Source organism: Haliotis asinina, chromosome 6 (assembly GCF_037392515.1).
Source record: "Haliotis asinina isolate JCU_RB_2024 chromosome 6, JCU_Hal_asi_v2, whole genome shotgun sequence".
NCBI classification, from domain to species: Eukaryota; Metazoa; Mollusca; class Gastropoda; order Lepetellida; family Haliotidae; genus Haliotis; species Haliotis asinina.
Genome location: NC_090285.1, coordinates 52,019,967 through 52,044,367, shown reverse-complemented (window position 1 = coordinate 52,044,367; position 24,401 = coordinate 52,019,967). Strand labels below are relative to the sequence as shown.

The window sequence follows — 24,401 nt, the reverse complement described above, 5'->3', positions numbered from 1 at the left end:
GTTAATACGTTATCCTGGCATGCCAAAGATTTGGTTTTGATTTCCCACCTGGGTGCAATGTGTGAAGGTCATTTCTGGTGTCCCCTGCCACAATATTGCTGAAGTCAGCAGAAAACTAAACTCATTCACCCACCTAATTGCTACCTATGCTGTCAGTCACTGGTTTTCTACTGACTTGATCATCTACAGATGTCATGATTCTGCAGTAAAAAGCAAAAAGAATCTGTGTCCCTCACTTCTTTTGAGAAGTTTTTAAGTGCAAGATCTTAAGCAGAGTGTTATACAACCCCGTAACTGACTATTCCAGCATATTGATGAAAGTGTGCAGCTTCCTAAAGTCACGTTCCCGGGAAGTTAGAGAGACGTCATGTGACACCCTTGTCCGCATTAGTCAGTCACTTGGTCTGCGGTACTTCAACTTCATTGTGAAGGAAATGAGAGAAGCTCTTACAAGAGGCTATCAGGTAGGTTGAACACTGAGATGGTTTGACTCACCAGTTGCATCCAAACATATTAGTTCATGACATTTATACAGTCATAAACAGTTAGAATAAGTGTAATATCATCTTAAATCATTTTAAAATATTTTTTGTAGCTCATAGCCTGTATTCAGGGGATCTACAGAGGCAGTATTTTCTATATTTTTAATCACTCCACATTTGAAATCACTCAGATCTTGTTATGATGTGATCTCTACCCACAGCTTCATGTGTTGGGATTCTCCGTCAACAGACTCCTCGTCAACATTCAGCCTCAACTCAAACCCGCTGACCTTGACCCAGCTCTACATAACCTCTCAGAGGTCAGTCTCTTCAGACATGAATTTGCCTTAACACACATGTGACTCTTATACCTCTTAATAACTTGTTAAACATGTTTGAATTGATCTTCTAGTCAGTCGGTGTTATAAGATATTGTCTGATCCAGTGAAAAGAGTTCAGTGCTGGAGTCTGAATGTCAGGCATTTGACCAGATTGTTGTAGGAAGGCCAGGCAAACACTGCTATGGTTTTGGAGTGTGTTACACCTTTTTCAATAATCTGGAGGGAGGAAGTAATTCATTTGCTGTGTGTTCAGGTTTTCAAGGAGGAGTTGTTCGGAACAGTTGCAGAGGAGAAGGATGTGGAGGGAATCACCAAGAAACTCATGGAAGCCAAGGAGACAAAGAGTTATGATTCGTATGAGATTGTTGCCAAATATGTCGGGGTGGGATCTGTCCACAATCTTATATCTCCCTTGAAACTGGTGAGTGTCTGTCTACAATATAGTGCTGTCTACAATATAGTGCATTTTTATAACAATTGACTGTATGATTTGATGATTTTTATATGGAATCAAATAATTCTGTGCTTGTGAGGAGGATGAAATGATCTTATGACAAAGTGGGAATAAACGTTGCACTTGTGAACTGTCCCATTTGGATGAGTGAGTGAATGAGTGAATGAGTGAGTGACTGCTTTTAGCAATATTCCAGCAATGTCATAGCAGGGAACACCATTGTACCCATGTAGGAAATTGAACAAGGATCTCCAGTGTCATGAGTGAATGTCTTAACAACTAGGCTACCACTCTGTCCCACATTTGGATTAAAAAGTATGTTATGCTAAATGATTATGACAAAGAGCAAGAAGAAGATGAATGGAGTTTGAAAGCAATAAAATCTCTTTAAATTATTTTGCGAAATGTTCTGAATTCTTATAATCTATTTCAGCTGCTTGAGAGCACTCACAGCCAGAAGACATCACTGAAGGTGGAGGAAGTGTTTAGGAGGATGACTAATGGCCTGATGGAGAACACAGGACTGACCACGGAGATGTGGATGACTCTGGTGCATGGACTCATTGTAGACAACATTGAGGAGGTGGAGGAGAAGCAGAAGTAAGTCTAGTAGCTGTGTGAAAGAAAGGATGCATGTGTGAGTGATTGTGGGAGAAGACATTGTGTGAGTGGATGTGTGTGGAGATAGAGGATGCATGTGTGAGTTTTATGTCTGGAAACAGAGGATGCATGTGTGAGTTTTATGTCTGGAGATAGAGGATGCATGTGTGAGTTTTATGTCTGGAAACAGAGGATGCTTGTGTGAGTTTTATGTCTGGAAACAGAGGTTGCGTGTGTGAGTTTTATGTCTGGAGATAGAGGATGCGTGTGTGAGTTTTATGTCTGGAAATAGAGGATGCATGTGTGAGAGAATGTAGAAGAAGTGAATGTGTGAGTGATTATGTAGGAAGAAGGAGGGAAGCATGTGTTTACACTTGTGAGACCAAAGCTTGAATGTCTTATTCCTTGGTCTTCCAGACATTTTGCAAAATTAACCAGATTGTACCCAAGGGCCTGTAGAGACTGAGAAACCTTTAAAATGCAATACAACAGGAATACCATTTTCTGGTTCAAGTATTCAAATGACACATGATTCCTTTCACATGTTATCAGAGAGGTTGGAGCAGAAAAGGAGAAAGAATCACACCTAGTTCGAAGACCTGAAAATTGCCTCCTCCTGCCATCTGCTCTTCCTCGTGGAGGAGAGAAGCCCAAAACACATCATAAGACCAACATGCATGTCATGGTTGCATTTGGAGCACAGGTATGAAATTGGGTTTGTTTCATAAATTTCATGCATGTCCACAACAGTGTAGTAGTACCACAGCCTAACACTTTGAAAATGGCACTTCCAGGAATTCATCCTCATGCTCCATCAAAACTAACACGAGCCAGATTTTATTTTAAACGATGATTCTCAACATTTGCCACTCCAGGAAGACTATAGAGAAGACAGTTTTGACATGAAAAGAGTATCATGTGATAAACAAACAAATAATTTGGGTAGAAGTCTTCTCAACTTGTGCAAAGTTTTCAGCCTTCATATTACCAATGGAAGGAAACCTGGTGATAAACTTGGTAATTTCATCACCCATTCTGGAGCCAGCGATGTTGACTATGTACTGGTTTCGAGTGAACTATTTACTAGAATTTACGATATGAGTGTAATACCAAGGTCAGAGTCTGATCATCTCCCTATATCATGTCATCTCAGTGACGTCACCAAGCTTATGATAAGCCAAGCTGCGCCTAGCATACCCCTCTTGAAAGTGCCAAGATAAATTTATAGCAATAGTGATAGACACTGATGTGTATACTTCTGGCAAAGCGATGGGGATGATCTCGGAATTCCTGGAGTATTTAGATGGTGATATCAATTGTGCAGCCACCAAACTGTCTAATATTGTTGCTGCTACAGGGAGACAACTCAGACCGACCGTCTTTAATGTTCGAATGACTCTCAAACAACCACCCTGGTTTGATAACGATTGCCAACAACTAAAAACCATTAAGTATAGATGCCTTCACAGATTTAGGAAATTCAGCTGTGACGATAATCGAAGGAAGTACTTAGAATCAAAAAGAGCCTTTAAAAGTTGTGCTGTCTCAAGAAAACTGAATTCGATAACAAAGAAGCAGACGAGATCGCCTATGCAGCAAAACATGGAAATTGCAAAGAATTTTGGAAAAGGATAAAACAAGCATTTCGCACAAGTAATGACTCATGGATTCAACCACAGGACTGGCAGTGTTACTTTAAGACGTTATTGAATCCTACATTATCCGAAACTACCTCTGTCTTCAATGAACATGTCAAATACTTTCTTGAACACCATTCGTGCCATGACTGTGGTGGGTTAGCTAACCAGGACATCCATCTCAATGAGGAAATTTCTGAAGCAGAAAGCAAAAAGGCAATTTCTAACCTCAAAAATGGGAAAGCACCTGGTACAGATGGGGTACCTCCGCAACTTTACAAACTGTCATCGGAACTGATAATCCCATATCTGAAGCTGTTATTCAATAAGATCCTAGATGAGGGTATATTCCCATCACACTGGAATATTGGAATGGTCTTGCCTATATTTAAGTCTGGTGATAAGACTGAGCCATCAAATTACAGAGGAATTTCCCTACTAAATATCATGGAAAAGTCTTTACAACAATAATCGAGTCAAGACTTAGAAAATGGATTCAACTTAATGAATTAATATCTGAATGTCAAGCAGGATTCCGTCCACAATATTCTACTACAGGTCATTTATTTACGCTACAGGCATTGTGTTCCAAATACTTGGGTAAAACAAAAGGTCGTTTCTACTGTGGATTCATTGACTTCAAAAAAGCATTTGACTTTGTAGACAGAGATAAATTATCATACGTGCTCGTGCAAAGTGGATGTCATTGAAAGTTATTTATCTTACTCAAAAGCATGTACGCATCAGTGAAGGCCTGTGTTAATGTTGGTAATTCAAGAACGGTAGCGATTGATACCTCCCGTGGAGTAAGGCAAGGATGTGTCTTAAGTCCTGTACTCTTTATTCTGTTTATTAATGAATTTGCCACCGAACTGTACAGGTCTTGTAACAGTGGAGTGTTCGTTACACAGAATATACAAGATCTACTGCTACTAATGTTTGCCGACGACATCGCCTTTTTTGCCACGAGTGTTATTGGTCTGCAAGGATGACTAAGGATCCTGGAGTCATTTTGTTTAAAATGGGGACTGGAGTTGAACTTAAAAAAGTCAAATATCATCGTATTTGAAATGGAATTCTGACAAAATTGGAGAGATGGTTCTTCGGTAATCAGCCTATGGAGGTTGTTAGTTACTATAAATATCTTGGCATTGTGTTTTCATCAAGATTAATATGGACAAAAGCGTGTGAAACCCTTGCACAACAAAGCCTGTCTTTCATTGTTTAGAATCTTCAGGAAAAACCAGGAAATAACATACTCTACGGCATGGATGATATTTGACACGAAGATAGCACCAATACTACTCTATGGAGCTGAAATTTGGGGACACAAGTATTCAGATTCAATTGAAAGGATTCAGATGATGTATTTTAAAAGATTTCTCAAAATTGGAAAATTTGCATCCAACAAGGCCATCCTTGGTGAACTTGGACGTTATCCAATGTATGTCTTCAGCCAGATCAAAGTAATTAAGTTTTGGTTCAGACTGTTACACATGAATCCACAGCGTTATCCCATACAGTGTTATAAGATGCTCAAAGTGTTTGACAATTTGGGCAAAATTAATTGGGTGTCAAGTGTGAGATCTATTTTATTCTGAAACGGGTTTTCACATGTATGGCTAAACCAAGGCGTTGGCGATGTACAGTTATTCATCCTAACATTCGAACAACACATCAAAGATATGGCCTGCCAGACTTGGCATAATGATAACTTTTCTAAAACACTATTCACAATTCAGATATAGCCTTCCCTTGGAACCGTATATCTCTGAATTGAAAAACAAATACCTAATACGTGCATACTGCAAATTCCGAATTTCCCACAACAATCTGAAGATAAACAAATTTAGATGTAAGAAAGATGCCACAATAACAGACTTTGTGTGTACAGTATGTAATGCCTTGGAAGCTGAAGATGAGAATCATGTCTTTTTCAAATGTAAATATTACGAATGTTCACGTGAAATGTATTTCTTACAACTTCGAAAAGTGTATAGAGGTCCATTAGCCTTAGAATCAATCCTCAAATCAAGGAGCAGTCAGGTAATATATTTTACTGCTGTATTTTTGCATAATATATTCCAAGCAAGATCTGCACCCAGTTGACCACTGTACATCGGTTAAATAACTGCATAACTGTATTATAGGCCACAAGGCCGATATTACGCAAATAAACTGTCTGTCTGTCTGTCTCTCTTTGTCTGTCAAAACTAACACTTGTCTTCCTTGATCAAGTTGATGAAACTGTAAGCAAACTGGCTCCTCAAACAAAGTTCCTGTTCTCCTAGTTTTCTTTATTGCTTTTCTCTACTTCCTAGAAGTATCATTAGTTACTTTACAGAGAATTTCCCCTAAAACATGACAAAGTCTTGCATGAGTAGCTTGTTTGAAAACTGCATACAAAAAATTATCTTTGATAGGCTTTCTAGAAGTTGAGTAGATGAGTGAGGACTATGATTTATGGATATACAACTTCTTTTACTCATTGAGTGTGACGTTTTGACATAGATACTAATGTCATACTCAAGCAAATTGTCATTTGATTGACGACATTAGTGTCTATGTCGAAATGTCTCACTCACTGAGTAAAAGAAGTTGTACATCCATAAATCATAGTCCAGATTCTACAAAAATTTATGTTTGAATATTATCTCTTAATATTTTAAATATTCATGTTGTGCAGATATTGCACATGTGTCTGAAGAGGTCACACCTGTTGCCATCCAACTACGAGCATCTGCAGCTTCTGGAGCCCCTGGTTGAGCCGCTGTGTCGCTGTCTCTACTCCAAGCAAGTCAAGGTAGGCCATTTCACCTGTGTTGTATCATGCATATCAAGGTAGGCCTTTTCACCTTTCTGTGTCACTTTGAAGCATGTGAAGGTACGCCAATCGACCTATGTGTGTCACTATCAGGCATGTCACAGTAGACCAGCTTACCTATTTGTGTCACTATCAAGCATGTTACGGTAAGCTAACTGACCTGTCTGCATTGCTATCAAGCATGTGAAGGTAGTCCAGCTCACCTGTCTGTGTCACTATCAAGCATATCAAGATTTGTCAGCTCATCTCTCAGTGTTGCTATCAAACATTTCACAGTAGTCCAACTCACCTTTCTGTGTCACTGTCAAGCATGTCAACGTAAACCAACTCACCTGTATCTGTCAGTATCAAACATGTCAAAGTAGACCACCTCACCTACTGGCATCATGATCAAGCATATCAGTGTAAGCCAACTCACCTGTCACTTTATCTGTGTCATCAACCTCTGCTTTGACTCTTCTTGGTTTTATAACTAACATTTTACTGTGTTGTGAATACACAAAGCAATTTCAGGTTGCCGTGTCCCTTTTCAGGTAAATTCCCTTGCTCTCCGATGCTTCTCTTTCATCCTGAAGTTCCCTCTGCCAGCATTGAAGAAGAACATCAGCAAGATATCTCAGGGCATGTTCCTGTTGCTGAGCAACTATGCGTCTGCTGGAGCAGCAAGGGGAGATAACCAGGAGTTGGTCATCATGTGCTTCAAGGTAGGCTTGAACACCTGGCTAAAGCAGAGGAAGTGTTGTGACTGTGCCTTTTGTTTCTTTTAATGACAGTACCTTGAAGACAAATTTCTGAGTCCCATGATGTGTATGTGTTGACAATTTAGTTGATGGCTGTAGTTTTCTGTGTAGATTGTGATGTTGTTGACGGCAGTAGTTGTAGTTGTTACCTGTGAAGGTTTGATGATGTTGATGGCTGTAGTTGTCTGTGTAGGCTGTGACGGTGCTGGTGAGAGATGTTGACTTCTACCAAGTGGACACAGAGCAGCTACAAGTGCTCCTGACATTCTGTGAGCAGGATCTGTTGGATCACACAAGACAGAGCACTGGCTTCAACCTTCTCTGGGTAAGTAGAATATTCACACTATGTCAGTTGAGTAGCTTAGTGGTAGGAATAATCCTGACTACAGTGTTTGCCCTAGATATGAAAATTTAGGACTGTGATTGTTTAATAACTATGAAAAAAACAAGGTAAAGCCGGTCAAGTATTTGATCAGAACTGAGCAGTGAACTGGCAAACAATAGGTAGTTTTAAACAACAGCAAATTACAAGGTTACATTATCTGAACTTAGGGCCCAGTAGCATTACGTCAAGAATGACGTAAGCTTTTAAATTCACTGCATATTGGAGGTAATTTGTGCGTCAGATATGCCGGTTTTCAGTGTCAGGGCAAACACTTTGACCAGCAATCCAGTACAAATTTTGTACAAATCTGTAAGACATATTCATGTTTGTGCATCTTCAGCCTGCCTTGCTTGTCATAAGAGTGAGTGAGTGAGTTTAGTTTTACACCGCATTCAACAATATTCCAACTATATGGCAGCGGTCTGTAAATATTGGAGTCTGGACCAGACAATCCAGTGATCAACAGTATGAACATTGATCTGCACAATTGGGAACCAATGACGTGTCAACCAAGTCGGCGAACCTGATCACCTGATCCCGTTAGTCGCCTCTTACGACAAGCATAGTCGCCTTTTATGGCAAGCATGAGTTGCTGAAGGCCTATTCTACCCCGGGACCTTCACGGGTTGACTTGTCATAAGAGAGAAGCAAGGTTAAACAACAATTTTATCTGTTCATAATATATTATGGCTGTGACCAAAGGGGATAGTATGCGTGCCTGCATTTTTTTGGTCTTTTCATGAATAGCCAGAAAGTGGCGTCATACTGAAATACTGTTCACAGTAGTGTTATACTCCATTACTAACTCATAATTCACTTGTCATGTTGATATGTATCTACATTCTTGACTGTTTCTACTTTAGGCAATCTTGTCACGAAAGTTGAAGGTGAAAGAGCTGCATGACCTAATGGAGAGAGTGCGGGAATTGTCAATCACAGGCTCATCAGGCCATGTCAAGCTGCACTGTAGACAAGTGGGTGTGCATTTATTGACCTGAAGTGTATCATCCCAGGAATGTTAAACAGTGACTTATCCTGATTCATAGTAATTGCTTATCTCCTCTCATTTGTGAAAAAGTGTGGAAACCACCTGTGCTGTGTCCCAAGAGAACTGAAAATAATATTTGCATGTTTGATAAAAAATAACTTGATAACCACCTCATTCCCAAACTGAAGGAATTATATTCTTTCTTCAAATAGTACACTTTTAAACTGGTTCTTACAATGCACCTGATGATCAGAGTGTCAAGCAGTACGTGAACAAATACGCATGTCTGAGTGTCTGTTGATTACAGGTGTTCCTGCAGTACCTGTTGGACTACCCCCAGAAGAATGCCACCCTCAGCAAACACATGGAATACTACGTGACCCAGCTGACCTATGAGCTCGAGGAGGGACGAGTATCAGCACTAGAGATGCTGGCCACGATTTTCTCCAACTTCCCAGTGGTGTGTTGCTTGGTTTCTTCACAATGTACAAGGGGCGGTGGGGTAGCCTAGTGGTTAAAGTGTTTTATCGTCACGCCAAAGACATGGGTTTGATTCTCATTATGGGCTTAATGTGTGAAGATCATCTCAGTTGTACCCCTGCCATGATATTGCTGGAATATTGTTAAAAGTGGCATAAAACTTAACTCACTGACACATGCACAAAGTGCAGATCCCCGAAGAACTGTCAAGAATTGGAACCTATACTTGTAGTGAGAAGCCATCGAAAACCTATGTTATGTATGGGAGGTACAGTTGTTGATAAGGTCACTTCATGCAAATAGATGGGTTTGGTATTATAATCTGTCTTTCTATTTTTCCAAGGGTGTGAACTTTGTTACGTTTAGCAACTACTGATTTGCCTGGTTTGTGCTCATTGAAAGGCTAACATGATTCATTCTTACAAGTTACCTGTGGCCTGATCAAGAGGGATGTTAACCATTATCGGCAGGCTGAATTAAAGCTTGTGTGTTACGATCACGATAGTGTTAAGATCACTTTGTGTGTGAGTGCGTTGTTTGGGGCTGCTTTTTAGCAGTATTCCAGGGACTACATGGTGGGGTACCAACCTGGGTCTATGTTGTGATAAGCAAATGCTTTGTGGTAAGCTTTTCACCTCTATAGTGCCCAGGAACATGTCACCTTGTTCATTTGCTGCTAAACATGTCAGTAAGATATACAGTTTAGTTGATCTCTGTAGCAAGTTTAGGCAGATTCTGTCTGTTGTAAATGTTTTAATGTTGTGAAAGGGACAATACGCATAATAAACTTTAACATCCTGCAGAAAGTGCTGATCCAGTTCGCTGGTTTGTTCTTTGTGCCTATGACGTCCAGCCTGATAAACAACAGTCTCCCTGTTTCACTCTATCCCTTTAACATCCTTCAGAAAGTGCTGATCCAGTTCGCCGGTTTGTTCTTTGTACCAATGACAGCCAGTCTGATGAATGACGAGTCCCAGAAGTGTCGCAAGTTGAATGCCCTGGCAATCAAGGCATTACTGGAAAAGGTGACACTAGTGTTCTTAATGTTCTTTTTTATTAGAAGAATGGCATTAGTTAACATTTAAATCGTATATTCTATTTGATGATCTCGTCACTGTAGAATGTAATATTTGCTTACTCAGAAGATCAGTTGTTCAACCACAACAATGGAAGTTAAAAGATAGTACTTGTTATTTACTTTCCTGTTCCGTAACTCACTTTGTAGGACGATCAAAGGAACCCCAAATCCCAGTGGTTTGAGGAAATTCCATTTACGTTTATGATCTGCTGTGTTAAGGTTGATGCAGTGACTCGAGATTTGCTGTTTTCCATCGTGTCCAGCTGGATGAAAGATGAGAAGGTAAGTCTCCAAGTCATTATTTGAAGTCTAAGGAGGATGTTATTGTGTGGTATTTATGAACTTGTTTGTCTGTGGATGTTGCTTTGGGAAATGTGTTGGACCATGCTGCTTGAGTGATATTGGTTGATGATGATTACGGATGTTGTTTTTGGAAAGTGTTGATGAATAGTGTTGCTTGAGTGATGTCAATTGATGATGATTACGGATGTTGTTTTGAGAAGTGTTGATGGACAGTGTTGCTTGAGTGATGTCAGTTGATGATTACGGATGTTGTTTTGAGAAGTGTTGATGGACAGTGTTGTTTGAGCGATGTCAGTTGATGATGATTACAGATGTTGCTCTTGGAAAGTGTTAATGGACAGTGTTACTTGAGTGATGTCAGTTGATGATGATTACGGATATTGTTCTTGGAAGTCTTGATGGACAGTGTTACTTGAGTGATGTCAGTTGATGATGATTACGGATGTTGCTCTTGGAAGTCTTGATGGACAGTGTTGCTTGAGTGATGTCAGTTGATGATGATTACGGATGTTGTTTTTGGAAGTGTTGATGGACAGTGTTACTTGAGTGATGTCAGTTGATGATGATTACGGATGTTGTTTTGAGAAGTGTTGATGGACTGTGTTACTTGAGTGATGTCAGTTGATGATGATTACGGATGATGTTTTGAGAAGTGTTGATGGACAGTGTTACTTGAGTGATGTCAGCTGATGATGATTACGGATGTTGTTTTTGGAAGTGTTGATGGACAGTGTTACTTGAGTGATGTCAGCTGATGATGATTACAGATGTTGTTTTTGGAAGTGTTGATGGACAGTGTTACTTGAGTGATGTCAATTGATGATGATTACAGATGTTGTTTTTGGAAGTGTTGATGGACAGTGTTACTTGAGTGATGTCAGCTGATGATGATTACGGATGTTGTTTTTGGAAGTGTTGATGGACAGTGTTACTTGAGTGATGTCAGCTGATGATGATTACGGATGTTGTTTTTGGAAGTGTTGATGGACAGTGTTACTTGAGTGATGTCAGTTGATGATGATTACGGATGTTGTTTTTGGAAGTGTTGATGGACAGTGTTACTTGAGTGATGTCAGTTGATGATGATTACGGATGTTGTTTTTGGAAGTGTTGATGGACAGTGTTACTTGAGTGATGTCAGTTGATGATGATTACGGATGTTGTTTTTGGAAGTGTTGATGGACAGTGTTACTTGAGTGATGTCAGTTGATGATGATTACGGATGTTGTTTTTGGAAGTGTTGATGGACAGTGTTACTTGAGTGATGTCAATTGATGATGATTACGGATGTTGTTTTTGGAAGTGTTGATGGACAGTGTTACTTGAGTGATGTCAGTTGATGATGATTACGGATGTTGTTTTTGGAAGTGTTGATGGACAGTGTTACTTGAGTGATGTCAATTGATGATGATTACGGATGTTGTTTTTGGAAGTGTTGATGGACAGTGTTGTTTCAGTGATGTCAGTTGATGATGATTACGGATGTTGTTTCTGGAAGTGTTGATGGACAGTGTTACTTGAGTGATGTCAGTTGATGATGATTACGGATGTTGTTTTTGGAAGTGTTGATGGACAGTGTTACTTGAGTGATGTCAGTTGATGATGATTACGGATGTTGTTTTTGGAAGTGTTGATGGACGGTGTTACTTGAGTGATGTCAGTTGATGATGATTACGGATGTTGTTTTTGGAAGTGTTGATGGACAGTGTTGCTTGAGTGATGTCAGTTGATGATTACGGATGTTGTTTTTGGAAGTGTTGATGGACAGTGTTACTTGAGTGATGTCAGCTGATGATGATTACAGATGTTGTTTTTGGAAGTGTTGATGGACAGTGTTGCTTGAGTGATGTCAGCTGATGATGATTACGGATGTTGTTTTTGGAAGTGTTGATGGACAATGTTACTTGAGTGATGTCAGTTGATGATGATTACGGATGTTGTTTTTGGAAGTGTTGATGGACAGTGTTACTTGAGTGATGTCAGCTGATGATGATTACAGATGTTGTTTTTGGAAGTGTTGATGGACAGTGTTACTTCAGTGATGTCAGCTGATGATGATTACCGATGTTGTTTTTGGAAGTGTTGATGGACAGTGTTACTTGAGTGATGTCAGCTGATGATGATTACAGATGTTGTTTTTGGAAGTGTTGATGGACAGTGTTACTTGAGTGATGTCAGTTGATGATGATTACGGATGTTGTTTTTGGAAGTGTTGATGGACAGTGTTTCTTGAGTGATGTCAGTTGATGATGATTACAGATGTTGTTTTTGGAAGTGTTGATGGACAGTGTTACTTGAGTGATGTCAGCTGATGATGATTACAGATGTTGTTTTTGGAAGTGTTGATGGACAGTGTTACTTGAGTGATGTCAGCTGATGATGATTACGGATGTTGTTTTTGGAAGTGTTGATGGACGGTGTTACTTGAGTGATGTCAGTTGATGATGATTACGGATGTTGTTTTTGGAAGTGTTGATGGACAGTGTTGCTTGAGTGATGTCAGTTGATGATGATTACGGATGTTGTTTTTGGAAGTGTTGATGGACAGTGTTACTTGAGTGATGTCAATTGATGATGATTACGGATGTTGTTTTTGGAAGTGTTGATGGACAGTGTTACTTGAGTGATGTCAGTTGATGATGATTACGGATGTTGTTTTTGGAAGTGTTGATGGACAGTGTTACTTGAGTGATGTCAATTGATGATGATTACGGATGTTGTTTTTGGAAGTGTTGATGGACAGTGTTGTTTCAGTGATGTCAGTTGATGATGATTACGGATGTTGTTTTTGGAAGTGTTGATGGACAGTGTTACTTGAGTGATGTCAGTTGATGATGATTACGGATGTTGTTTTGAGAAGTGTTGATGGACAGTGTTACTTGAGTGATGTCAGTTGATGATGATTACGGATGATGTTTTGAGAAGTGTTGATGGACAGTGTTACTTGAGTGATGTCAGTTGATGATGATTACGGATGTTGTTTTTGGAAGTGTTGATGGACAGTGTTGCTTGAGTGATGTCAGTTGATGATGATTACAGATGTACTCTTGGAAGTGTTGATGGACAGTGTTGCTTGAGTGATGTCAGTTGATGATGATTACGGATGATGTTTTGAGAAGTGTTGATGGACAGTGTTACTTGAGTGATGTCAGTTGATGATGATTACGGATGTTGTTTTTGGAAGTGTTGATGGACAGTGTTACTTGAGTGATGTCAGTTGATGATGATTACGGATGATGTTTTGAGAAGTGTTGATGGACAGTGTTACTTCAGTGATGTCAGTTGATGATGATTACGGATGTTGTTTTGAGAAGTGTTGATGGACAGTGTTACTTGAGTGATGTCAGTTGATGATTACGGATGTTGTTTTTGGAAGTGTTGATGGACAGTGTTACTTGAGTGATGTCAGCTGATGATGATTACGGATGTTGTTTTTGGAAGTGTTGATGGACGGTGTTACTTGAGTGATGTCAGCTGATGATGATTACAGATGTTGTTTTTGGAAGTGTTGATGGACAGTGTTACTTGAGTGATGTCAATTGATGATGATTACAGATGTTGTTTTTGGAAGTGTTGATGGACAGTGTTACTTGAGTGATGTCAGTTGATGATGATTACGGATGTTGTTTTTGGAAGTGTTGATGGACAGTGTTACTTGAGTGATGTCAGCTGATGATGATTACGGATGTTGTTTTTGGAAGTGTTGATGGACAGTGTTACTTGAGTGATGTCAGTTGATGATGATTGCGGATGTTGTTTTTGGAAGTGTTGATGGACAGTGTTACTTGAGTGATGTCAGTTGATGATGATTACGGATGTTGTTTTTGGAATTGTTGATGGACAGTGTTACTTGAGTGATGTCAGTTGATGATGATTACGGATGTTGCTTTTGGAAGTGTTGATGGACAGTGTTACTTGAGTGATGTCAGCTGATGATGATTACGGATGTTGTTTTTGGAAGTGTTGATGGACAGTGTTGGTTGAGTGATGTCAGCTGATGATGATTACGGATGTTGTTTTTGGAAGTGTTGATGGACAATGTTACTTGAGTGATGTCAGTTGATGATGATTACGGATGTTGTTTTTGGAAGTGTTGATGGACAGTGTTACTTGAGTGATGTCAGCTGATGATGATTACAGATGTTGTTTTTGGAAGTGTTGATGGACAGTGTTACTTCAGTGATGTCAGCTGATGATGATTACCGATGTTGTTTTTGGAAGTGTTGATGGACAGTGTTACTTGAGTGATGTCAGCTGATGATGATTACAGATGTTGTTTTTGGAAGTGTTGATGGACAGTGTTACTTGAGTGATGTCAGTTGATAATGATTACGGATGTTGTTTTTGGAAGTGTTGATGGACAGTGTTTCTTGAGTGATGTCAGTTGATGATGATTACAGATGTTGTTTTTGGAAGTGTTGATGGACAGTGTTACTTGAGTGATGTCAGCTGATGATGATTACAGATGTTGTTTTTGGAAGTGTTGATGGACAGTGTTACTTGAGTGATGTCAGCTGATGATGATTACGGATGTTGTTTTTGGAAGTGTTGATGGACGGTGTTACTTGAGTGATGTCAGTTGATGATGATTACGGATGTTGTTTTTGGAAGTGTTGATGGACAGTGTTGCTTGAGTGATGTCAGTTGATGATGATTACGGATGTTGTTTTTGGAAGTGTTGATGGACAGTGTTACTTGAGTGATGTCAATTGATGATGATTACGGATGTTGTTTTTGGAAGTGTTGATGGACAGTGTTACTTGAGTGATGTCAGTTGATGATGATTACGGATGTTGTTTTTGGAAGTGTTGATGGACAGTGTTACTTGAGTGATGTCAATTGATGATGATTACGGATGTTGTTTTTCGAAGTGTTGATGGACAGTGTTGTTTCAGTGATGTCAGTTGATGATGATTACGGATGTTGTTTTTGGAAGTGTTGATGGACAGTGTTACTTGAGTGATGTCAGTTGATGATGATTACGGATGTTGTTTTGAGAAGTGTTGATGGACAGTGTTACTTGAGTGATGTCAGTTGATGATGATTACGGATGATGTTTTGAGAAGTGTTGATGGACAGTGTTACTTGAGTGATGTCAGTTGATGATGATTACGGATGTTGTTTTTGGAAGTGTTGATGGACAGTGTTGCTTGAGTGATGTCAGTTGATGATGATTACAGATGTACTCTTGGAAGTGTTGATGGACAGTGTTGCTTGAGTGATGTCAGTTGATGATGATTACGGATGATGTTTTGAGAAGTGTTGATGGACAGTGTTACTTGAGTGATGTCAGTTGATGATGATTACGGATGTTGTTTTTGGAAGTGTTGATGGACAGTGTTACTTGAGTGATGTCAGTTGATGATGATTACGGATGATGTTTTGAGAAGTGTTGATGGACAGTGTTACTTCAGTGATGTCAGTTGATGATGATTACGGATGTTGTTTTGAGAAGTGTTGATGGACAGTGTTACTTGAGTGATGTCAGTTGATGATTACGGATGTTGTTTTTGGAAGTGTTGATGGACAGTGTTACTTGAGTGATGTCAGCTGATGATGATTACGGATGTTGTTTTTGAAAGTGTTGATGGACGGTGTTACTTGAGTGATGTCAGCTGATGATGATTACAGATGTTGTTTTTGGAAGTGTTGATGGACAGTGTTACTTGAGTGATGTCAATTGATGATGATTACAGATGTTGTTTTTGGAAGTGTTGATGGACAGTGTTACTTGAGTGATGTCAGTTGATGATGATTACGGATGTTGTTTTTGGAAGTGTTGATGGACAGTGTTGCTTGAGTGATGTCAGCTGATGATGATTACGGATGTTGTTTTTGGAAGTGTTGATGGACAGTGTTACTTGAGTGATGTCAGTTGATGATGATTACGGATGTTGTTTTTGGAAGTGTTGATGGACAGTGTTACTTGAGTGATGTCAGTTGATGATGATTACTGATGTTGTTTTTGGAAGTCTTGATGGACAGTGTTACTTGAGTGATGTCAATTGATGATGATTACGGATGTTGTTTTTGGAAGTGTTGATGGACAGTGTTACTTGAGTGATGTCAGTTGATGATGATTACGGATGTTGTTTTTGGAAGTGTTGATGGACAGTGTTGCTTGAGTGATGTCAGCTGATGATGATTACGGATGTTGTTTTTGGAAGTGTTGATGGACAGTGTTACTTGAGTGATGTCAGTTGATGATGATTACGGATGTTGTTTTTGGAAGTGTTGATGGACAGTGTTACTTGAGTGATGTCAGTTGATGATGATTACTGATGTTGTTTTTGGAAGTCTTGATGGACAGTGTTACTTGAGTGATGTCAATTGATGATGATTACGGATGTTGTTTTTGGAAGTGTTGATGGACAGTGTTACTTGAGTGATGTCAGTTGATGATGGTTACGGATGTTGTTTTTGGAAGTGTTGATGGACAGTGTTACTTGAGTGATGTCAATTGATGATGATTACGGATGTTGTTTTTGGAAGTGTTGATGGACAGCGTTGTTGTTTCAATGATGTCAGTTGATGATGATTACGGATGTTGTTTTTGGAAGTGTTGATGGACAGTGTTGCTTGAGTGATGTCAGTTGATGATGATTACGGATGTTGTTTTTGGAAGTGTTGATGGACAGTGTTGCTTGAGTGATGTCAATTGATGATGATTACGGATGTTGTTTTTGGAAGTGTTGATGGACAGTGTTACTTGAGTGATGTCAATTGATGATGATTACGGATGTTGTTTTTGGAAGTGTTGATGGACAGTGTTGCTTGAGTGATGTCAGTTGATGATGATTACGGATGTTGTTTTTGGAAGTGTTGATGGACAGTGTTACTTGAGTGATGTCAATTGATGATGATTACGGATGTTGTTTTTGGAAGTGTTGATGGACAGTGTTACTTGAGTGATGTCAATTGATGATGATTACGGATGTTGTTTTTGGAAGTGTTGATGGACAGTGTTACTTGAGTGATGTCAGTTGATGATGATTACAGATGTTGTTTTTGGAAGTGTTGATGGACAGTGTTACTTGAGTGATGTCAGCTGATGATGATTACAGATGTTGTTTTTGGAAGTGTTGATGGACAGTGTTGCTTGAGTGATGTCAGTTGATGATGATTACGGATGTTGTTTTTGGAAGTGTTGATGGACAGTGTTGCTTGAGTGATGTCAGTTGATGATGATTACGGATGTTGTTTTTGGAAGTGTTGATGGACGGTGTTGCTTGAGTGATGTCAGTTGATGATGATTACGGATGTTGTTTTTGGAAGTGTTGATGGACAGTGTTGCTTGAGTGATGTCAGTTGATGATTACGGATGTTGTTTTTGGAAGTGTTGATGGACAGTGTTACTTGAGTGATGTCAGCTGATGATGATTACGGATGTTGTTTTTGGAAGTGTTGATGGACAGTGTTGCTTGAGTGATGTCAGCTGATGATGATTACGGATGTTGTTTTTGGACGTGTTGATGGACAATGTTACTTGAGTGATGTCAGTTGATGATGATTACGGATGTTGTTTTTGGAAGTGTTGATGGACAGTGTTACTTGAGTGATGTCAGCTGATGATGATTACAGATGTTGTTTTTGGAAGTGTTGATGGACAGTGTTACTTGAGTGATGTCAGTTGATGATGATTACGGATGTTGTTTTTGGAAGTGTTGATGGACAGTGTTTCTTGAGTGATGTCAGTTGATGATGATTACAGATGTTGTTTTTGGAAGTGTTGATGGACAGTGTTACTTGAGTGATGTCAGCTGATGATGATTACAGATGTTGTTTTTGGAAGTGTTGATGGGCAGTGTTACTTGAGTGATGTCAGCTGATGATGATTACGGATGTTGTTTTTGGAAGTGTTGATGGACGGTGTTACTTGAGTGATGTCAGTTGATGATGATTACGGATGTTGTTTTTGGAAGTGTTGATGGACAGTGTTGCTTGAGTGATGTCAGTTGATGATGATTACGGATGTTGTTTTTGGAAGTGTTGATGGACAGTGTTACTTGAGTGATGTCAATTGATGATGATTACGGATGTTGTTTTTGGAAGTGTTGATGGACAGTGTTACTTGAGTGATGTCAATTGATGATGATTACGGATGTTGTTTTTGGAAGTGTTGATGGACAGTGTTGCTTGAGTGATGTCAGTTGATGATGATTACGGATGTTGTTTTTGGAAGTGTTGATGGACAGTGTTACTTGAGTGATGTCAATTGATGATGATTACGGATGTTGTTTTTGGAAGTGTTGATGGACAGTGTTACTTGAGTGATGTCAATTGATGATGATTACGGATGTTGTTTTTGGAAGTGTTGATGGACAGTGTTACTTGAGTGATGTCAGTTGATGATGATTACGGATGTTGTTTTTGGAAGTGTTGATGGACAGTGTTACTTGAGTGATGTCAGTTGATGATGATTACGGATGTTGTTTTTGGAAGTGTTGATGGACAGTGTTGCTTGAGTGATGTCAATTGATGATGATTACGGATGTTGTTTTTGGAAGTGTTGATGGACGGTGTTACTTGAGTGATGTCAGTTGATGATGATTACGGATGTTGTTTTTGGAAGTGTTGATGGACAGTGTTGCTTGAGTGATGTCAGTTGATGATTACGGATGTTGTTTTTGGAAGTGTTGATGGACAGTGTTACTTGAGTGATGTCAGCTGATGATGATTACAGATGTTGTTTTTGGAAGTGTTGATGGACAGTGTTGCTTGAGTGATGTCAGCTGATGATGATTACGGATGTTGTTTTTGGACGTGTTGATGGACAATGTTACTTGAGTGATGTCAGTTGATGATGATTACGGATGTTGTTTTTGGAAGTGTTGATGGACAGTGTTACTTGAGTGATGTCAGCTGATGATGATTACAGATGTTGTTTTTGGAAGTGTTGATGGACAGTGTTACTTGAGTGATGTCAGTTGATGATGATTACGGATGTTGTTTTTGGAAGTGTTGATGGACAGTGTTTCTTGAGTGATGTCAGTTGATGATGATTACAGATGTTGTTTTTGGAAGTGTTGATGGACAGTGTTACTTGAGTGATGTCAGCTGATGATGATTACAGATGTTGTTTTTGGAAGTGTTGATGGGCAGTGTTACTTGAGTGATGTCAGCTGATGATGATTACGGATGTTGTTTTTGGAAGTGTTGATGGACGGTGTTACTTGAGTGATGTCAGTTGATGATGATTACGGATGTTGTTTTTGGAAGTGTTGATGGACAGTGTTGCTTGAGTGATGTCAGTTGATGATGATTACGGATGTTGTTTTTGGAAGTGTTGATGGACAGTGTTACTTGAGTGATGTCAATTGATGATGATTACGGATGTTGTTTTTGGAAGTGTTGATGGACAGTGTTACTTGAGTGATGTCAGTTGATGATGATTACGGATGTTGTTTTTGGAAGTGTTGATGGACAGTGTTACTTGAGTGATGTCAGTTGATGATGATTACGGATGTTGTTTTTGGAAGTGTTGATGGACAGTGTTGTTTCAGTGATGTCAGTTGATGATGATTACGGATGTTGTTTTTGGAAGTGTTGATGGACAGTGTTACTTGAGTGATGTCAGTTGATGATGATTACGGATGTTGTTTTGAGAAGTGTTGATGGACAGTGTTACTTGAGTGATGTCAGTTTATGATGATTACGGATGATGTTTTGAGAAGTGTTGATGGACAGTGTTACTTGAGTGATGTCAGTTGATGATGATTACGGATGTTGTTTTTGGAAGTGTTGATGGACAGTGTTGCTTGAGTGATGTCAGTTGATGATGATTACAGATGTTGCTCTTGGAAGTGTTGATGGACAGTGTTGCTTGAGTGATGTCAGTTGATGATGATTACGGATGTTGTTTTTGGAAGTGTTGATGGACGGTGTTACTTGAGTGATGTCAGCTGATGATGATTACAGATGTTGTTTTTGGAAGTGTTGATGGACAGTGTTACTTGAGTGATGTCAATTGATGATGATTACAGATGTTGTTTTTGGAAGTGTTGATGGACAGTGTTACTTGAGTGATGTCAGCTGATGATGATTACGGATGTTCTTTTTGGAAGTGTTGATGGACAGTGTTACTTGAGTGATGTCAGCTGATGATGATTACGGATGTTGTTTTTGGAAGTGTTGATGGACAGTGTTACTTGAGTGATGTCAGTTGATGATGATTACGGATGTTGTTTTTGGAAGTGTTGATGGACAGTGTTACTTGAGTGATGTCAGTTGATGATGATTACGGATGTTGTTTTTGGAAGTGTTGATGGACAGTGTTACTTGAGTGATGTCAGTTGATGATGATTACGGATGTTGTTTTTGGAAGTGTTGATGGACAGTGTTACTTGAGTGATGTCAGTTGATGATGATTACGGATGTTGTTTTTGGAAGTGTTGATGGACAGTGTTACTTGAGTGATGTCAATTGATGATGATTACGGATGTTGTTTTTGGAAGTGTTGATGGACAGTGTTACTTGAGTGATGTCAGTTGATGATGATTACGGATGTTGTTTTTGGAAGTGTTGATGGACAGTGTTACTTGAGTGATGTCAATTGATGATGATTACGGATGTTGTTTTTGGAAGTGTTGATGGACAGCGTTGTTTCAATGATGTCAGTTGATGATGATTACGGATGTTGTTTTTGGAAGTGTTGATGGACAGTGTTACTTGAGTGATGTCAGTTGATGATGATTACGGATGTTGTTTTTGGAAGTGTTGATGGACAGTGTTGCTTGAGTGATGTCAGTTGATGATGATTACGGATGTTGTTTTTGGAAGTGTTGATGGACAGTGTTACTTGAGTGATGTCAGTTGATGATGATTACGGATGTTGTTTTTGGAAGTGTTGATGGACAGTGTTGCTTGAGTGATGTCAGTTGATGATTACGGATGTTGTTTTTGGAAGTGTTGATGGACAGTGTTACTTGAGTGATGTCAGCTGATGATGATTACAGATGTTGTTTTTGGAAGTGTTGATGGACAGTGTTGCTTGAGTGATGTCAGCTGATGATGATTACGGATGTTGTTTTTGGAAGTGTTGATGGACAATGTTACTTGAGTGATGTCAGTTGATGATGATTACAGATGTTGTTTTTGGAAGTGTTGATGGACAGTGTTACTTGAGTGATGTCAGCTGATGATGATTACAGATGTTGTTTTTGGAAGTGTTGATGGACAGTGTTACTTGAGTGATGTCAGCTGATGATGATTACTGATGTTGTTTTTGGAAGTGTTGATGGACAGTGTTACTTGAGTGATGTCAGCTGATGATGATTAGAGATGTTGTTTTTGGAAGTGTTGATGGACAGTGTTACTTGAGTGATGTCAGTTGATGATGATTACGGATGTTGTTTTTGGAAGTGTTGATGGACAGTGTTTCTTGAGAGATGTCAGTTGATGATGATTACAGATGTTGTTTTTGGAAGTGTTGATGGACAGTGTTACTTGAGTGATGTCAGTTGATGATGATTACGGATGTTGTTTTTGGAAGTGTTGATGGACAGTGTTTCTTGAGAGATGTCAGTTGATGATGATTACAGATGTTGTTTTTGGAAGTGTTGATGGACAGTGTTACTTGAGTGATGTCAGCTGATGATGATTACAGATGTTGTTTTTGGAAGTGTTGATGGACAGTGTTGCTTGAGTGATGTCAGCTGATGATGATTACGGATGTTGTTTTTGGAAGTGTTGATGGACGGTGTTACTTGAGTGATGTCAGTTGATGATGATTACGGATGTTGTTTTTGGAAGTGTTGATGGACAGTGTTGCTTGAGTGATGTCAGTTGATGATTACGGATGTTGTTTTTGGAAGTGTTGATGGACAGTGTTACTTGAGTGATGTCAGCTGATGATGATTACAGATGTTGTTTTTGGAAGTCTTGATGGACAGTGTTGCTTGAGTGATGTCAGCTGATGATGATTACGGATGTTGTTTTTGGACGTGTTGATGGACAATGTTACTTGAGTGATGTCAGTTGATGATGATTACGGATGTTGTTTTTGGAAGTGTTGATGGACAGTGTTACTTGAGTGATGTCAATTGATGATGATTACGGATGTTGTTTTTGGAAGTGTTGATGGACAGTGTTGCTTGAGTGATGTCAGTTGATGATGATTACGGATGTTGTTTTTGGAAGTGTTGATGGACAGTGTTACTTGAGTGATGTCAGTTGATGATGATTACGGATGTTGTTTTTGGAAGTGTTGATGGACAGTGTTACTTGAGTGATGTCAATTGATGATGATTACGGATGTTGTTTTTGGAAGTGTTGATGGACAGTGTTACTTGAGTGATGTCAGTTGATGATGATTACGGATGTTGTTTTTGGAAGTGTTGATGGACAGTGTTACTTGAGTGATGTCAGTTGATGATGATTACGGATGTTGTTTTTGGAAGTGTTGATGGACAGTGTTGCTTGAGTGATGTCAATTGATGATGATTACGGATGTTGTTTTTGGAAGTGTTGATGGACGGTGTTACTTGAGTGATGTCAGTTGATGATGATTACGGATGTTGTTTTTGGAAGTGTTGATGGACAGTGTTGCTTGAGTGATGTCAGTTGATGATTACGGATGTTGTTTTTGGAAGTGTTGATGGACAGTGTTACTTGAGTGATGTCAGCTGATGATGATTACAGATGTTGTTTTTGGAAGTGTTGATGGACAGTGTTGCTTGAGTGATGTCAGCTGATGATGATTACGGATGTTGTTTTTGGACGTGTTGATGGACAATGTTACTTGAGTGATGTCAGTTGATGATGATTACGGATGTTGTTTTTGGAAGTGTTGATGGACAGTGTTACTTGAGTGATGTCAGCTGATGATGATTACAGATGTTGTTTTTGGAAGTGTTGATGGACAGTGTTACTTGAGTGATGTCAGTTGATGATGATTACGGATGTTGTTTTTGGAAGTGTTGATGGACAGTGTTTCTTGAGTGATGTCAGTTGATGATGATTACAGATGTTGTTTTTGGAAGTGTTGATGGACAGTGTTACTTGAGTGATGTCAGCTGATGATGATTACAGATGTTGTTTTTGGAAGTGTTGATGGGCAGTGTTACTTGAGTGATGTCAGCTGATGATGATTACGGATGTTGTTTTTGGAAGTGTTGATGGACGGTGTTACTTGAGTGATGTCAGTTGATGATGATTACGGATGTTGTTTTTGGAAGTGTTGATGGACAGTGTTGCTTGAGTGATGTCAGTTGATGATGATTACGGATGTTGTTTTTGGAAGTGTTGATGGACAGTGTTACTTGAGTGATGTCAATTGATGATGATTACGGATGTTGTTTTTGGAAGTGTTGATGGACAGTGTTACTTGAGTGATGTCAGTTGATGATGATTACGGATGTTGTTTTTGGAAGTGTTGATGGACAGTGTTACTTGAGTGATGTCAGTTGATGATGATTACGGATGTTGTTTTTGGAAGTGTTGATGGACAGTGTTGTTTCAGTGATGTCAGTTGATGATGATTACGGATGTTGTTTTTGGAAGTGTTGATGGACAGTGTTACTTGAGTGATGTCAGTTGATGATGATTACGGATGTTGTTTTGAGAAGTGTTGATGGACAGTGTTACTTGAGTGATGTCAGTTTATGATGATTACGGATGATGTTTTGAGAAGTGTTGATGGACAGTGTTACTTGAGTGATGTCAGTTGATGATGATTACGGATGTTGTTTTTGGAAGTGTTGATGGACAGTGTTGCTTGAGTGATGTCAGTTGATGATGATTACAGATGTTGCTCTTGGAAGTGTTGATGGACAGTGTTGCTTGAGTGATGTCAGTTGATGATGATTACGGATGTTGTTTTTGGAAGTGTTGATGGACGGTGTTACTTGAGTGATGTCAGCTGATGATGATTACAGATGTTGTTTTTGGAAGTGTTGATGGACAGTGTTACTTGAGTGATGTCAATTGATGATGATTACAGATGTTGTTTTTGGAAGTGTTGATGGACAGTGTTACTTGAGTGATGTCAGCTGATGATGATTACGGATGTTCTTTTTGGAAGTGTTGATGGACAGTGTTACTTGAGTGATGTCAGCTGATGATGATTACGGATGTTGTTTTTGGAAGTGTT

General features: G+C 39.2%; 1 protein-coding gene across 1 annotated transcript in view; it reads left to right on the top strand.

The window, feature by feature from the left end:
• The window catches only part of LOC137286355 (small subunit processome component 20 homolog), a 94,614-nt gene that overhangs the window by 46,364 nt on the left and 23,849 nt on the right, over window positions 1-24,401 (top strand). The window contains exons 45-56 of the mRNA XM_067818163.1: window positions 308-464; window positions 704-802; window positions 1,077-1,244; window positions 1,711-1,877; window positions 2,430-2,580; window positions 6,201-6,317; window positions 6,872-7,042; window positions 7,272-7,403; window positions 8,327-8,437; window positions 8,759-8,911; window positions 9,837-9,956; window positions 10,229-10,291. Of these exons, the coding sequence (XP_067674264.1) occupies window positions 308-464; window positions 704-802; window positions 1,077-1,244; window positions 1,711-1,877; window positions 2,430-2,580; window positions 6,201-6,317; window positions 6,872-7,042; window positions 7,272-7,403; window positions 8,327-8,437; window positions 8,759-8,911; window positions 9,837-9,956; window positions 10,229-10,291 (1,609 nt within the window). The remainder of the gene's footprint in view (window positions 1-307; window positions 465-703; window positions 803-1,076; window positions 1,245-1,710; window positions 1,878-2,429; window positions 2,581-6,200; window positions 6,318-6,871; window positions 7,043-7,271; window positions 7,404-8,326; window positions 8,438-8,758; window positions 8,912-9,836; window positions 9,957-10,228; window positions 10,292-24,401) is intronic.